The sequence below is a fragment of the Orycteropus afer genome, unplaced genomic scaffold (assembly GCF_000298275.1).
Source record: "Orycteropus afer afer isolate SDZICR_OR568_19922 unplaced genomic scaffold, OryAfe1.0 scaffold00074, whole genome shotgun sequence".
Taxonomy (NCBI): Eukaryota; Metazoa; Chordata; class Mammalia; order Tubulidentata; family Orycteropodidae; genus Orycteropus; species Orycteropus afer.
This window is the reverse complement of record NW_006921661.1, coordinates 9,181,430-9,199,586: the sequence shown is the minus strand read 5'-3', so window position 1 is coordinate 9,199,586 and position 18,157 is coordinate 9,181,430. Positions and strand designations below refer to the sequence as shown.

Here is an 18,157-nt window from a genome sequence, read left to right as displayed (position 1 = left end):
ATTGGCTAGGATTTTGTTGAAGATTTTTGCATCTATATTCATGAGGGATGATGGTGTGTAGTTTTCCTTTTTAGTGGTATCTTTGCCTGGTTTTGGTATCAAGGTTATGCTTGCTTCATAAAATGAATTTGGGGGATCCCATCCTTTTCTATGTTCTGGAATAGTTTGAGTAGGATTGGTGTCAGTTCTTCTCTGAACATTCAGTAGAATTCACCAGTGAATCCGTCTGGGCCAGGTTTTTTTTTTTGTTGTTGGTTATTTTTTTTAATGACCTGTTCAATTTCTTCTTTTGTTATGGGTCTGTTTAAATTTTCCACCTCAGCCTCTGTTAGTTTAGGTAAGTAGTATGTTCCTAGAAATCTGTCCATTTCTTCCAGATTTTCAAATTTGTTGGTGTATAGTTCTCCATGGTATCCTGATATTATACTTTTAATTTCTGTTGGTTCTGTTGTGATGTTCACCCAAGTCATTTCTTATTCATGTTATTTGTATTCTCTCCCTCTTTCCTTTGTTAAATTTGCCAGTAGTTTGTCAATTTTATTAATCTTTTAAAAGAACCAACTTCTAGTCTTGTTGATTTTTTCTATTGTCTATTTTGTTTCATGTATTTCTGCTCGAATCTTTATTATTTCCTTTCTTCTGGTGATTGTAGGCTTCCCCACTCCCTGCTTTTTTCCTAATTGTTGGAGATGTTGGGTTAAAGTGTTGATTTTGGCTCTTTTTTTTTTTTTTTTTTAAATGTGTGCATCTATTGTTATAAATTGGCCCTCTCATCACTGCTTTTGCTATGTCCCAAAGATTTTGGTATGTTGTGATTTCACTCACACTTGATTCAATGAATTTTTTTATTTCTTCTACTACCCAGTCATTTTCAAGGAGGGTGTGGTGGTTAAGTTTGTGTGTCAACTTGGCTAGGCCTGGTTGAGTGGCTGGGCAGCTGGATGTAGTACTCCCCATGAGACTGGTAATCAACTCCACAGTGGAATCTACTGTGAGCAGCTGAGTAGCTGCCTTTGGGTATGTGGTCTGCTTCCCATATATAAGCAGCAGCTTTGGGAATGGTCTCTAGCTTATGGCACACTTGAACCCTGCAAGTAGCCGTGTCGTTGTTCAGCAGTCTGCCATGCTCTGCCGACCTTGGGACTTTCAAAGGACTTGAATTAATAGTGTACCATGTGGTTTGGTACCATCGGGACTGTGCCTTTTTACTTGTCAACCTCAGCAGCCAGCAGCTGAATGAAGAAAAGCCTCCAGCTTTAGGGGGCTGGGAGCAGGAGGCAGAGCTCACGCTCAAGGTTGAGGGGCTTTCTCCCAGCCCCGAGAGCATGGTATTTTGAAGTCAGACTTAAAGACTCCAAACTGTAAGAGAATAAATTCCTGTTTGTTAAGGCCATCCTATTGGTAGTATATTCTTGTCAGAGAGACACTAGGTAACCAGAACAGAGGGTATTACTTAAGTTTCCATGTGTTTGCTCCTTTTCCGTTCTTCTTCCTATTGTTGACTTCTAGTTTTACAGCATTATGATCTGAGAATATACTTTGCAGTATTTCCATGTTTTTAAATTTACTGAGGCTTGCTTTGTGGCCTAACATATGGTCTGTGCTACAGAATGTTTCATGAGTACTGGAAAAGAATGTATAATTGTGCTGTTGTTGGGTGATGCGCTCTGTAGATGTCTTTAAGGTCAAGTTGGTGGATTGTATTGTTTAGCTCTGTGTCTTTGTTGAGTTTCTTTCCAGTTGTTCTATCTGTGATTTAAAGTGATATATTAAAGTCTTCTACTATCACTGTGGAGCCACCTATTTGTCTTTTTAGTTCTGTTAGAGTATGGTTTATGTATTTTTGGGCTCTTTCACTGGGCGCATAGAAATTTTTTATTGTTATGTCCTCTTGGTCAGTCAATCCTTTAGTCACTGTATAAAGTCCTTCCTTGTCTCTTATAGTGGTTTTTGTCTTAAAGTCAATTTGATCAGAAATGAATTTTGTCACTTCTGCTCTTTTATAGTTGCCATTTGCTTAATATATCTTTTTCTAATCTTTGATTTCTGGTCTATTTTTGTCTTTCTGTAAGGTGTGTCTCTAGACAGCATATTGATGGGTTATGTTTTATTATCCTGTCTGCAACTCTTCATCTCTTGAGTGGTGCATTTAATTCATTAACATTCAGTGTAATTATCAACAAGTATGAATTTGTTGCTGTCATTCTGTTATGTGCTTTTTCATGATGTTGATGATTTCTGTGTTCCATATAATTTTCTGTGCGGAGCTCATTTTGTTTGTGAACCGTGTTATCACTTCCTTCATTGCTATTGTTTTAGTATTTGCTAAATACTTGTGCTTGTCCTTTTTTATTGTGATGTGAAGGTTTATCATTTTTCTTTGAGGTTACCCTATGATTTATAATTTTATTCCCAAGTTTAGAACAGTCTGCTCTATCTTGTAGTTGTTTTGACTTCCCTACCAATTAGAAGTTCTGTAACTACATATTTTTTTCTCTCCTTTTGGTTTGTAGTTGTCCTCATTTGTCAATTGATGTCTCTGGTTCCCTGTTTACAATTTTGTAGGCTTACTTACTTTGGATACTTTGATAACTGGGTTGGTTTCTGAGTTATGTCGTCATGTGCGTTAATGGTTGGTTCTGTTTGCTGTTGTTGGTTCTCTGACCAAAGGGCTCCCTTTAGCACCTCTTGTAAGGTTGGTTTGGTTTGAACAAACTCCTTTAATTTCTGCTTATCTGGAAATGTCCTAATTTCTCCATCATATTTGAGAGTCCATTTTGCTGGGTATGTAATTCTTGGTTGGACTTTTTTTTTATTTCAGGGTTTTAGATACACCATCCCATTGTCTCTTGCCTGTTCAGTTTCTGCCAAGAAATCTGAGCTTAGTCTTAATGGTTGCCCCTTGTAGGTAACTTTTTGTTTTTCCCACGCTGCTTCCAGGCTTCTTTCTCTGTTTTTCATTTTGGTGAGTCTGATGATGATAACGTCTTGGTGATTTTCTTTTGGGGCCTATCCTATTTGGGGTTCATTTGACTTCTTGAATGGATATATTCTCATCTTTCATCATACCAGGAAAATTCTCTTCCAACAAATCTTCGATAATTTTCTCTGTGGTTTTATTTGTCTCTTCCTGTTCTGGAATTCCAGTTACATGTACGTTATTCCTTTTGATGGTATCCCACATGAACCATAGGCTTTCTTCATTTTGTTTTGATCTTTTTTCTGACTGACCCTTTTCCAAAGAAGTATTGAGGTATTTGTCTTCAATCTCACTAATTCTTTCTTCCATTGATTCAATTCTACTCCTTTACCTGTTCAACGTGTTATCTATTTCTGAAAATTTAGTATTACTCTTCTGGATTTCTATGTATAGATTCTGTATCATTTCTAACTTTTCATTTATATTGTCCTTTTGTTTTTGTATTGTCTTTTGAAATTCTATAGTTTGCTCTGTGTTTTTCTCAATTTTGTTAGTGTTCTCCTTGATCTCACTCTCGATCTGTTGAAGGTACCTCAATGTCATTCTTTTGAATTCCTTATCAGGAAGTTCCAATGCTGCTTCTTCCTCAGGGATGTGTTCTGGGTCTCTATCCCTTGTTTCTCCTGATTTATCTTGCTTCTTTGTGTAGACTGTGATGCTCTGTTGTCTCTGAGACATTGTGATGTTTTTGTGTTTATATTTAATTGGTGATTGTATGTTGGAGTGATTTGCCCAAGATTTTCATTTTCTTTGTTTTGTTTGGATGTTACGTAAGTAAGCAGGGTACTGTGCTCTTCTATTTGCTAGTTGGCAGCACTTACACACTCACCATCTGTCTCCTTTCCCATTGTCAAACTCCTGTACGTCCGTGCTGTCCTTGGCAAGTGGAGCCTATTCTGAGGTCCTGTTTTCATTCAGATTCTTCCACTAGTTGGTGCCTAATCCACTTCTGTATAGTTCCTTTCAAAGCTCAGAGCTCCAGGATTCTGTTCTGTATCTCTGTGAATTGGTTTCTCTTTTCTTTGTTGAAGAGGGTCTGTATAGCTTGTCTGCCTATTCCACCATCTTACCAAAATCTTGGATTCCCCCTCTTCATGGTAACAGTTAGAAGCTGAGTGCCCAGAGTTAACTCCCCTAAACAACGATTCTGGAACTTCCAGGTTCTATATTATTCTTTAGTGTTGCATAGTATTCCATTGTGTGTATGTACCATAGTTTTGGGTATCTATTTCTCTGTTGATGGGCACTTAGGCTGTTTCCATCTCTCTGCTTTTGTGAACAGTGCTGCAATGAACATGGTTGTGCATGTATCTGTTTGTATACTGGCTCTCTCTTCTTTAGGTCATATACTTAGTACTGCTGGATGAAATGGTATTTCTAGTTTTGTCTTTTTAAGGAATTGCCATATTGATTTCCACAGTGGTTACATCATTTTAAAGTCCCACCAGCAGTGTATGAGAGTCTCAATCTCTCCACATCCTTGCTTACATTTGGTATTTTCTGTCTTTTTGAACTCTGCTATCAGTGCTGGGGTGAGACAGTATCTCATTGTTTTGATCTGCATTTCCCTCATGGCTAATGATTGCAAACATTTCTTCCACATGAAGAAATATTTGCAATCATTAGCCATGATGTGTGTTTGTTGGCTGACTGAATATCTTTGGTGAAGTGTCTGTTCATATCTTCTGCACATTTTTAAACTGAATTGTTTTATCTTTTTGTTGTGGAGGTGTTGGAGTTTTCTATAAGTTTTAGAGGTAAGTCCCTTGTCAGATATGTCAGATATGTCATTGCCGAGTATTTTTTTTCCCCAACTTGTAGGTTGGTTTTTTTTTTACTCCTTTGGAAAATTCTTTTGAAGCACATAAAACTTTAAATTTTAGAAGGTCCCAATTACCTACTTTATCTTACCTACTTTATCTTCTGCTGTTTATATATTTTCATATATGCTTGATAGTCTATTTATGCCATAAATTAGGGCCCTGAAGTTTGCCCTTATATTTTCCTTGAGGAACTTTGTGGTTTTAAGTTTCATATTTAAGTCTTCGATCCATCTGGAATTAGTTTTTGTGTATGGTGTGAGGTATGGATCTTCTTTCATTTTTCTGCAAATGGATAACAGTTTTGCCAGCACCATTGGTTAAAGAGACAATCTATTCCCCCATTTAATGGATTTTGGCCCTTTGTCAAAAATCATCTGACCATAGGCCAATGGATCTATTTCTGGATTCTCAATTCTATTCCACCGGTCTACGTGACTTGTTTGTTCTTTTGGCAGTCCATGGTATTTTCAGTATTCTTCACCAGCACCACAATTCAAAGCTATCAACTCTTCCTTAGTCTTCCCTATTTATTGTCCAGTATTCACATGCATATGAGGTGACTGAAAACACCATGGCTTGGGTCAGGAGCACCTCAGTCTTCAATGTGACATAGTTTCTTCATAAAACTTCAAAGAGGTCTTTTGCAGATTTGTCCAGTGCAATAAGGCATCTGATTTTCTGACTGCTGCTTCCATGGATGTAGATTGTGGATCCAAGTAAAATGAAATTCCTGACAACTTCAATCTTTCCTCCATTTATTGTGATGTTGCTTATGGTGCTTATGTGAGGATTTCTGTTTTCTTTATGTTGGGATATAATCCATACAGAAGACTAACCCTAAATCTTCACCAGTAAGTGCTTCAATTCCTCTTCACTTTCAGGAAGCAACCAGGTTATTAATGAGTCTTCCTCTAATCCTAATGTCGCATTCTTCTTCATATAGTCCACCGCACAGATTTCCTCAGCATACAGACTGAATAAGTACGGTGAAAGGATACGATCATGATGCACTCCTTTCCTGAATTTTATACCACTCAGTATCTCCTTGTTCTGTTCGATCAACTATCTCTTGGTCTATGTACAGGTTTTGCATGAGCATAATTAAGTAGTCTGGAATGCCAATTCTTTGCAATGTTACCCATCATTTGGTATGATCCACACAGGTAAAGGTCTTTGCACACTCAATTAAACACATGTAAACATCTTTCTGGTATTCTATGCTTGCAGCCAAGCTCCAATTAACATCAGCAATGATATCTCTTTTCCATTCCCTCTTTGATTCTGGCTTGAATTTCTGTCAGTTCCCTGCTGGTGTACTGCTACAATTATTTTCAAATTACCTTCAGCAAAATTTTTCTTGTGTGTGATATTAACAATTTAATTTGGTAGTTTCCCCATTCTGTTGGATTACCTTTGGAATAGGCATGTGATAGTTAAGGCTGTCTATCAACTTGGTTAGACCATGATTCTCAATGGTTTGGCAGTTATGATATAGTTATCTCTCGTAATGAGATCTGATATAATGCAATCACCTCCGTGAGGAGATTTGGTATGAGCAACCAATCATTTCAAAGTGAATTTACTTAGGGGTGTGGCCTGATTCCAATATATATGGATGTCATGGTGAAGCTCTCTGGCTTTTTGCTCCATCTTGATCCTGCATCTGGCTTATCATCATCTGACCTCCAGTTCTTGGACTTGAACCAGTGGCCTGCCATGTTACCTGCTGATCTTGGATTCATCAGCCTCTGCAGCCAGCAATCTGCTGCACTGCCTGCTGATTTTGGGTTCATCAGCTCCTGAAGTGACATGAGTCAGAAAAAGCCCCCAGCGTGACATGTGACCACAGACTTGGACTTGCCAGCTCTACATCTTTGTGAGCCATTTGCTTGAGATAAATTTCTCTTACTGTCTCTCTCTATATATGCTTCACTTGTTTTGCTTCTTCAGAGAACACAGCCTAAGACAGGGTATGAATATAAATTTTTCCAGTTGGTTGGCTGAATCTCTTAGGTTTTCTATTTATAGGATCATACAACTGTAAACAGGGATAGTTTTACCTCTTCCTCACCAATTTGGATGCCTTTGATTTCCCTTTCTTGACTTACTGCCCTGGCTAGGACTTCCAATACAATGTTGAATAGAAGTGGTTATAAAGGGCATCCTTGTCTGGTTCCCATTAGCAAAGGGTCCTTGCTATGCTTGAGCCCATCATTGCAGCCACTGTGTCAATCCACCCCAATGCAGGTCTTCCCCTTCTTCGATGACCCTCCACTTTACCAAGCATGATATCCTTCTCCAGGGAATGGTCCCTTCTGACAACATGACCAAATTTCTTGGCATAGAGAAGCAAGCACTTTCAGCACTGTATCTGTTTGTGGAAACATTTCAATTGGTATTCTGTCAATTCTGGAAGCTTTGTTTTTCACCAATGCCTTCAATACCACTGATTCTTGATCATATGCTATCATCTGAAATGGCTAAATGTCAATTTTTGGTACAGTGTCTCTGTGGATTCTTTGCATCTTCTTTTGATGCTTCCTGTGTCATTCAATATTTTGCCCATAGAATCCTTCAATATTGCAACTCGAGGCTCAAATTTTTTCTTCATTTCTCTTAGCTTGAGAAATGTTGAAAGTATTCTTTCCCTTTGGTTATCTAACTCCATGTCTTTGCAACTTTTATCAAAATACTTTGTCTTCTTGAGCCACCCTTTAAAATCTTCTGTACAACCCTTTTACTTCATCATTTCTTCCATTCACTTTAGCTGCTCTACATTCTAGAGCAAGTTTCAGAGTATCTTCTGATACTCATTTTGTTTTTTTCTTTCTTCCTTGTCTTTCTAATGACCTTTTGCTTTTTTCATGTGTAAGGTCCTTGATGCCATCCCATAAGTCCTCTGGTCTTTGGTCATTGGTGCTCAGTGTGTCAAATCCATTAAGATGGTCTTTACATTTAAATGGGATATACTAACGGTCATATTTTGGCTTTCCTGGCCTTCGGTTTCAACTGGAATTACGTAAGAGCAATTGATTGTCTGTGTAGTCAGCCCCTGGCCTTGTTTTGACTGATAATATTGAGCTTCTTTGCACCGCGGGTGTAGTGGTATCATGCAAGATTTCCATTCTTGTGACCCGAATTAATTTCCCGGGTGGCACACTTCCTTTGGGAGCTCTGATGCCGTAGTGCCTAAGGCACAAGACTGCTAAGCAGAAGGCTGGCAGTTCAAACCCACCAGCCACTCCTCAGAAGGAAGACTGGGCAATCTACTTCCACATAGATATCACCTCAGAAATCCAAGGAGGGGTCACTATTAGTTGGAACGACTAGACATCACACAACAACAACATTGAGCTTCTCTAGTGTCTCCTTCCAAAATGAAGTCAGTTTTATTCTTGTGTTTTCCATCTGGTGAGATCCATGTGTACAGTTGCTGTTTATGTGGTGATAAAAGTTATTTGCAATGAGAAGTCTTGCTAAATTCTATCATGTGATCTCCAATGTCACTTATATCACCAAGGCCATATTTTCCAATTACTGATCCTTCTTTGAGGAAACAACTTCCCCATTCCAATCACCAGTAATTATCAATGCACCCTGATTATATATCTGATCAATTTCACACTGCAGAAGCTGGTAAAAATCTTCAATGTCTTCATCTTTGGCTTTAGTGGTTGGTGTGTAAATTTGAATAACAGTTGCAGTAATTGGTCTTCCTTGTACATATATGGATATTACCCTATCACTGACAGCACTATACTTCAGGATAGATCTTGAAATGTTCTTTTTCAATTTGTTATTCCAGCATAGTAGATTTTATGATTGTCTGATTCAAAATAGCCACTACAGTCCATTTCAGCTACTTATGTCTAGGATTTTGATCTTTATGTGTTCCATTTCATTTTTGACAACTTCTAATTTTCCTAGATTCATACTTCATACATTCCATGTTCTGATTATTAATGGATATTTTCAGGTACTTCTTCTCATTTTGAGTTGTGCCACATCAGCAAAGGAAGGTCCCAAAAGCTTCAGTCCAGTCATGCCATTAAGGTGAACTCTACTTTGAGGAGGCATCTCTTCTCCAGTCATATTTTGAGTGACCTCCAACATGAGGTGTTCATTTTCTGGCACTATATCAAGACAATGTTTTATTGCTGTTCATAAGCTTTTCACTGGCCAGTTTTTTCAGAAGTATATCATCAAGTCCTTCTTCTTAGTGTGTCTTCGTCTGAAAGCTCCACTGAAACCTGTCTACCATGGGTGACCCTGCTGGTATTTGAAATATCAGTGGTATAGTTTCCAGCATCACAGCAATACGCAAGCTATCACAGTACAATAACTGACAGATATGTCTTTGGCATGTGTATCTACAGGGTACCATATTAGATAGTGTAGCTTTAGAGTCTTAGAAGTTAGAATAACAGTGTTACCAGAAACCTAATGCACGGTGCTCACTGAAGTGAGTAATGCAGAAAAAGAGTTGTCTCTAGTTTAGAAAATTTCAACCACTGATGGGAGAGGTGTATATATAGAGAGCTGTGTATACAGATAATTACACAAGGGCAAGAGTGTCTTCAAAATTTTTTTTAAAAAAAGGGTCTTGGATACAATAATGTCTTTCTTTTCATTTGACCAAAACAAATGTCTAAAAAATATAGGCCAAATTATCCTGTTTTCTAGATTTTTGTCAGATAGAAAAATGTTTATCTTTTATTACTTTGCCCAATTATGAGTTAGTCCAGATAAGTTTTGCATGCAGTGAAGACAACAAATATTTGTCTAGAAATAGGGTTTCTAGCATTTTAAGCTTTTCAAGTCCTTTATTAGATTGGCATTTGTTCCCTTTTCTATTGAGATGCATTACACTTCATTTTTCATTATCCAAACCACAAAAAAATATTTCACAATCTTCTTTAAAAAAAAAAAAAAGTACAAGTTCATATACGAAGGATGAAGAGAAAATACTACACAAGAACATGTTATAAAAAAGGAACATTCATGGAACAAACTACTTTATTTCCCAAAAGCCAGCTGAGTTGCTTTTTAAAAATGTGATGAAATCAGTTATTTGATTTCTAGGGTCTAGCAATATTTTTTTTTCCTGTTTTGTTCTAGTTTGGAGCTAAAAAACAACCATCAAAAAACAAACAAAAACAGCCTGCTTTATGATATACAGACACATAGTGATATATTTAGTATCTGTTTTCATATTAGTAGTGGTATGAAGAATATAAAATATTCTTCAAACAATAAGAACAGGAGAAAATTTAAAATTTTTCAAGTATAATTTTATTAGAATTTATGATATTTATGCTGCTGCTTACCATACTAATTTTCACTAACAAGAAGATTAAAATGGTATGTGGGAAAGAACACAGCATGAAATACAGGAGCATTAACTTTAAAGAGACCTTGATTTTAAGTCCTGCTATCATACATATATTACACACACACACATATATATGTGTGTATATATATATACACACACATATATTATAGTACCTAAAAATGCTAGGTACCTAAATAGTTGTTCCTCACAATTGTTCATGGCCTGCTCCACACTTTCCCCCAAAACAAGACCATTATAATAGTTTAATAGTAATAGAATTTCTATTATTTAAAAAGAAAATAATAACATGTATACCAAGCTTTAAAATTTATAAAACACATCATCTCATTTGCTCCTCAGAGAAGCCAAAGAAAATAAAATATGATTATCCACATTTAACAAGCAAAGGAGAAAGAGGTCCAAGGAGTTAGTATTATATAAAAAGCTAATGGCACTCAATCTGCTGTCAGGGACTGCCAGGGCTGAATCTAACCTTTGTCATAACTTCCTTGTAACATACATGAAACAAAAAAGAATAACTGGACATTAAAACTATGATGAAAAATTAAAAACCCAATAGAAGAACTGAAATGTAAAGATGTAGAAATCTCCCAGAAAGGAGCATAATGACAAAGAAAAGAACCAGTTGCTGTCATGTCTAAGGGAGAGCTAGGATAACAGCAACACAAGTGACACAGAGGGCAATGAATCTAGACTGTAAGAGTGTAAGTCAAAAGAGAGACCTAATGAGGTCTGTCATCACTAAGATCTCACCCCAAATGTTAAGTCATCTTTTTAAGCTAAGGATAGAATATCCAGGAAATATAAGGGGGAAAACAGAGTAATTAATTGTGTTGGTCCACAGCCAAAGTGAAAAAATGATCTTTGGCTAGGAGGCACAGCTGTTACTGACACTCCTTGGAGGAGTCATGCATACAAATGAAGGCAGATAATGGAACCACCAGATAGTTCTCTTTGGATATCTTGTACTCATTCTATAAACTTGGGAGGAAAGACTACTTGACAAGCGTGAAACAGAGGGAGGTAAGTCTGAAGTTTGAGGAGAAGGGAAAAGGTTGAAATAACTATTTAAAACAGTAGGAAAGTTAACCAGGAAAACAGGATTACTGAGAAGTGATGAAGGCTCAACTGGTTCCAACGTTAATTTATGATTGTGAATCCGCTCTGTTTAAAGATTTTCTTTAGCAGTTCTTGGCTACTTCAATGTAAGTACAGAGAAGGACTTACCTGTGCTCATCCAGAGTTGGAATTCCATTTCATATCATTTGCAAGAGCACAAATATTATAGACTAGAGTATTATTTAAATAATGAACTCTGAAATCTAACAAGGATAAGGAAGAAAATGAGAAAGGAAAATAATGCTAGGGCAAAATTAAGTTAAAAAAAAAAAAAAAAAAGACAGCTATTATTATTACTACCCACAGTGCATAGTCCTCTGTAGTAAGTGGTTTCATTATTCTAATTTGTAATCATTTCTATAAATCTTTCTCTTCCACTAGACTTAGTTCTTTGAGAATAAGGACTGTGTCTACTCACCTTTGCCACCTCCTAATGCCTACTCATTAGCTAGCATGCTGTAAATGATTATTAAATGTGTGTGATTAAATCAATGCATCAACTTCCCTGCTTCCAAACTACTTATACTATTTTTAAAAGATTTTATCTAAGACATTTTCACCTTAACAATACAAAAAAAAGGACATTACAAGATAGACATCTATAAGTAACTGTCAATTCAATGACAGAAACTTATTAAGTAGGTAATATCATAATCAATGAGAGCTCTCCTATAATGAGACTATAGAATTATGCATGAGGAAGAAAATTAGTTAATACATACAACATGAAAGCTCGTAATACATTTTTCTCATCATTAAAGAATCCTGATTCTATTTTGATTAATTGTTTGGCTGCTAACCAGAAGGTCGGTGGTTCAAACCCACCAGCTGCTCAACAGGAGGAAGATGAAGCAATCTACTTCTTAAAGATTTATAGCCTTGGAAATCCAATGGTATTGCTGAGTCAGAATTGACTTGATGGCAGTTTTTTTTCCCCCATACAGTGTTTCAAGAAATGAATAACCTGAAGCATAATCTACCCAATGCTGACCAAATACATGCACAAAGACTTTAAATTAAATTCAAGGACACACAATAATTTGACAGTTGGCCAGGCTCATTAACTGCCTCTTGTTTTTGGTGGAGGGCAGATCCTCCAAATAATAATGTACCTTCCCTAGTTTGTTGAAGGCCATTAAAAAAAACAACAACGCCCTGCTGTTGAGTCAGATACAACTTATAGGGACCCCTCCTTGGGTTTCCAAGGCGATATCACTATGGAAGTAGACTGCCCAACCTTCCTTCTGAGGAGTGGCTGGTGGGTTTGAGCTGCCAGACTTCTGGTTAGCAGTCGAATGCCTTAGGCACTACACTACCAGAGCTCCCGTTGAAGGCCATAGGGTTATATTTTGTTTTCTTTTCCCCTCATTCGAATCATTTTTAAGTGTACAATTCAATTGCATTAATTACATTCACAATGTGTACAACTATCATTCCATTTACTTCTAAAATTTTTCATCACCCCAAATAGAAACCCTATACCCATTACGAAATAACTATTCCTCTCTTCTTCCCCCTAACCCCTGGTAATCACTAATTTACTTTCTGTCTTTAAGCATTTGCCTAATTTAGATATTTTAAATAAGAAGAATCATGTATTTGTCTCTGACCACAGGATTCTTAGGAAGCTCTGGTGGTGTAGAACCTAAGGCATTTGACTGCTAACCAGAAGGCTGATGGTTCAAATCCACCAACTACTCCTTGGAAGGAAGACTGGGCAATCAACTTCTATAGAGATAGTGCTTTGGAAACCAAAGGAGGGGTCACTATGAGTCAGATTCGACTCAACAGACTGGTTTTGGCTTTATAGGGTTCTTAGTAAGAGATCTTTTTAACTATGGACTCTATTTAAAAATCATAAGGAATTTATTTTTGCTGTCGCTTAAGCTAATATAATATTCATTTTAAAGCATTAAAACTCACTGCCTATTAGACTTAAAAATTAGGTCAAATAAACTGGTTGTTTAAAGAGTGAAGAAAATCAAAGACACAAGGAAATAATTACTCCAAAGGACTAAGGATCATGTGAGAGCCCCAGCCTTCATGACCCTGAGCCCATAAGAACTAGATGGTACCCTGCTATCACTATCTGCTCTGAAAGGGATCACAAGAGGAGATATTGGATAGTGTGGGAAAAATGTGGAACAAAACTCAAAATCATAAAAAAGACCAGGCTTATCAATGTGAGGTCGGTAGAACCACTAAGACTATGGTCCTAAGAAGCCTTTCAAGCTTGGAACTGAACTCACTCTTGTGGTTCCACTTTCAGAGACAGAGAGGCCTATAAGGTGGACAATAATAATGAGGTAAACATTAATTAGAACAATCAACCATATGAGATTAAAAGAGCAACATTTGCCTAGGGATAAAGCTAACAAGCCAGGAAAGGACAGGAAAGAAGGACAACTGGAAATGGGTAAACACAGAGAGGAAGGAGGAAGAGGGCTGCTACACTGGGGGAGGGGGGACGGTTGTAATGAGTATCACAAGACAAAATGTGTATGAATTGTTGAATGAAAAACCAATTTGTTCTGTAAAATTCCACCCAAATCATAATTAATAAAAATAAAATAAAATGATTGTTTCAAACAGTACTCAAAACTCACTGCCAATGAGTCTATTCTGACTCAGCAACCCCTCCTTGGGTTTCCAAGGCAGTATCTCTATGGAAGTAGATTTCTCAGTCTTCCTTCTGAGGAGTGGCTGATGGGTTTGAACTGCCAGCCTTCTGGTTAGCAGTCAAATGCCTTAGGCACCACACCACCAGAGCTCCTCAAACAGTACAGGAATGCGTAATATCCAACTGCATATACGTCTGTGGGCTGGGGCACCCAGGTATCTGAGCGCCAAGCCACCACACACTACTAGTCTTCAGGCCGGAGCCTCACTTCTGCCAGGCTGCAGCCTGCGTCCTAGAAGCCACCTAGTTTGTGGCAATGGAGGTCCAGGCCTAAACTCTCAGCCCTGGTCCTCCTAGGCTTCTGCAACTGATTCATCAGTTCTAGTCCTCATGTTATGTCTGGTGTGGTCCCATACCCACAGGGTGCCCATGGAAAAGTATGTGCTCCAAGTGTCCTAGCTTAGGCTCGGGCACCCACGTCCCCTTTAGCCTACACTATCCCCTCCCTGGGCAGGTTCTCATGGGTGAGCTGACCTCTCTTGAACTGGCTTAGAAGAGAAGGCAGTGAAAGCCAGGCAGGACTTGACAGAGTATTCATTTGAGATGTTTTCAGTGGGGGTTGCCTGACTATCCAAGGGTAAGACCTGGCCAGGCACTCATCTGTGGTGTCAGCAGCGAGAGCTGATTGTGCTGTATGCTGCACCGCAGCCCCTAGGCCAGTGTGACCAGGAGCCCCCTGCCTCAGAGACATGGTCACACAATGCCCAAATCACGAAATCTATTCCATAGAACATACTGTGGATGTTAAGTGGCACATACTTGTGTATATATGTTACTTTTTTTTTTTTTACCTAGAGAAACCATGCTATAATTGGAGGCCAACTCTCTAGCTGTTCTTTGTAAATCTGAAGCGTTATGTAAGATCTAGTAATATACTAAAACACTTAAACCTCTAGGTCCAAAATTTTATGGAAAAATGTGTGCAGAGTTCTCATGTGGGATGTCAAAACTATCCCTGGTCTCCTTAACTAGTCATGACAGAAGAGTAGGTAGGAAAGGGGGACTTCAGATAGTGAACAAAAAAGAAAGAAAAAAATTTTGCAACATGATACTTCTTAGTTCAGAATGATTTCCCACTTTACTTCCTACCACTACTGTTTTTCCCTGGAAGTCTTAGAAAATACCCTATCTCTTCTATGAGGAGGAGCTCTGGTAGCATAGTGCCTAAGGCACTTGCCTGCTAACCAGAAGGCTGGCGGTTCAAACCCACCAGCCACTCCTCGGAAGGAAGGTTGGGCAATCCTACTTCTGTAGTGATACTGCCTCGGAAACCCAAGGAGGGGTCGCTATGAGTCGGGGCCAACTCGACGGCAAATAACAACAACAACAACAACTTCTATGAGGAAAAAGCTTATAGTTTCTGACCAGTTTATCTCTACTATAGAAAAGAGTGCTCACTCCTATTGCATTCCTGTTTTCAACACCTGATTCCTAAAGAAAACAATTCAATTAAGGCACTGTGTTTGATAGTCATTAAGAGCAATACATTTGGGAAGGATGAGTTAAAAATATGAGAGACAGAATGATCAAGTGTATGGGGTTCTTGAGAAGAGAGAGGGGGATAAGATGCAATCTATAGCACAGTTTCTCTGCCAGCAACAAAGGGGAACCTGGCAACAGGTAAAAAGGTTTTCTTTTTCTCTATCCTCTTGCCTTTATTTCTATATAGACTCTTAGTGAAAGTTAAGGAGATATATCTATATAGAGAGAGATAGATAGATAGATATAGATATATATACACCAAACCAAACCTACTGCCATCAAGTCGGATCTGATTCATAGCAATCCCTCCTTGGGTTTCCGAGGCATTATCACTGTGGATGTAGATTGCCCAACCTTCCTTCTGAGGATCCGAGGAATCGCTGGTGAGTTTGAACCACCAGCCTTCTGGTTAGCAGTCAAATGCCTTAAGTACTATGCTACCAGAGCTCATATATATATATATATATATATATATATATATATACACACACACACACACATATATATATATATACATATATATATACAGTAGTACAAATAGGGAAGGACTGAGATCAAGGTTAGGTACACAAGGAAGTACAATCCAATCTATCTACATTTCAGAGTACTACCCAGAATAGAGACATCTTTATATAACTACTAAGAGCTCTGGTTGCACAGTGGTTAAAGCATTTGGTTACTAATCAAAAGGTCAGCAGTTCAAACCCACCAGCTGCTCCATGAGAGACTGACAAGGCAATCTGCTTCCATAAAGATTTACAGCCTTGGAAACCCTATGAGGTAGTTCTACTCTGTCCTAGAGGGTTGCTACGAGTTGGAATTGACTTGATAGCAGTGCTTCTTTTTTATTTTTTATACAACTACTAGACATTTCCTCTTTTTTGCCCTATAAAAATCAGTTGCTGTTAATAGGTACCTCAAAATCATCAAATTCTATTGTACAATTTCACCTATCAATTAAGAATAAAATGAAGAAAATTTTAAAATCTGAAGCTTTTAATACAAAAATAGCCACCTAATTATTATCAGACATGGCTGATGGTCAGTATTCCAGGTAATAAAAGAATTCAAGTTACTTAAACAAATATAACACAACCACTGCCCTGGAGTTGGACCTGACTCATAGCACCCCTCCTTGAGTTTCCAAGGCAGTATCACTACTGAAGTAGATTGCCCAACCTTCCTTCCGAGGAGCGGCTGGGGGTTTGAACTGCCAGCCTTCTGGTTAGCAGTCAAATGCCTTAGGCACTACACCACCAGAGCTCCTGGTTACTAAAGAGATATAATATGAAAATTTAATCTACTTTACAGAATATAAAATGTTATAGATTAAGTTGTATCCCTCCAAAATATGTGTTGTAAGTCGTAACCCCTATACTAGTAGATGTAATCTCATTTGGGAATAGGTGTCTCTTTGTTATGTTAATGACACCATATCAGTACAGGGTGTGTTTTAAACCCATCACTTTTATGATATAAAAAGGACAGATTAGGCAAGGAAGCACAAATGGGGAAAGATTGATGCCAAATGGAGATCACCAAAGAACTGGGGTAGAGAAATTGAAGAGATAAGGATTTTCCCCAAGTGTGGACAGAGAAAGCCTTCCCCTAGAACCAGCACCCTGAATTTGGAGTTCTAGTCTCCTGAACTGTAAGAAAATAATCTTCTGTTCTTTAAAGCCACCTACTTGTGGTATTTCTATTATAGCAGTACTAAGAAACTAAAACACAGGAATAAAACCAAACAAAAATAACTATGCTGAAAATATCAGTCTTTTTTTGTTGATTCATAAGGTATTTCAAGATTCTGCCTAACTTCATTGCTTTGTTATAACCAATGATTTGAGTCTCAGGACAGATATATACAGTATATATACTATATAGTGGTTATTGATACTGAGTCATTAGCAGTATCAATAACCACTATATTGTAAATATCTGCTGTGGCTAGGTAATAATATAATCCTTAAACCTCTAGGTCCAAAATTTTATGGGATTTACTGTGATTTCACTTAAAACAATTCCTTAAACTAAGAATTAATTACTTGAAACAGGAGTCACTCAAACAACATCAAGTATATTCCAATGAAACGCACAATGACCTTGGTACTATTTCTACAGACTCAATCCCATATACCTAACACCCAATTCATAAATTATTGTTATTATTATTTTTAATGAAACAAACTAACACAGATATTAAGTCTTGTTACCTTCATAATGTTAACTAAATCTGTTTGATAGTAGCGATCCTGATGTGCATTTGCTGCTGCTAATGTAAGAAGATAATCATTCCTTGCGTGGGTAGCTTTGGAATTACACTCAGATCGTCGGGCTTTTAACTAAAACATAGTAAAAGAAAAAAATTCAGTAAAAATTCATACTGCATTGCAAAACATGTAAAGATACAACTCGTAGCCAGCAATTAATGGCTTTCCACCAAGAGTAAATATAACCATGTAGGGGGAAAACATGCTTAAAAAAATTATTGAACACTCTTGTAGAATTAAACTGTGAAAAGAATTGTTACATGTGGGAGGAGTGTTTCTAATTTTTAAATTTATACTTAACATACTTCTAAAGTTTTATGTTGTTGTTAGGTGCCGCAGAGTCACCTCTGACTCACAGTGACGCTGTGGTACAACAGAATGAAACAATGTCCAGTTCTGCGCCAGCCTCGCAGTCCTTGCTATATCTGAGCCTGCTGTTGTACTCACAGT

At 37.7% G+C, this 18,157-nt stretch overlaps 1 protein-coding gene across 1 annotated transcript in view; it reads right to left on the bottom strand.

Moving 5' to 3' along the window:
• Positions 1-18,157, bottom strand: part of FCHSD2 (FCH and double SH3 domains 2) — a 405,576-nt gene that overhangs the window by 176,424 nt on the left and 210,995 nt on the right. Inside the window, exon 8 of the mRNA XM_007940966.1 lies at positions 17,651-17,779. Within this exon, the coding sequence (XP_007939157.1) occupies positions 17,651-17,779 (129 nt within the window). The remainder of the gene's footprint in view (positions 1-17,650; positions 17,780-18,157) is intronic.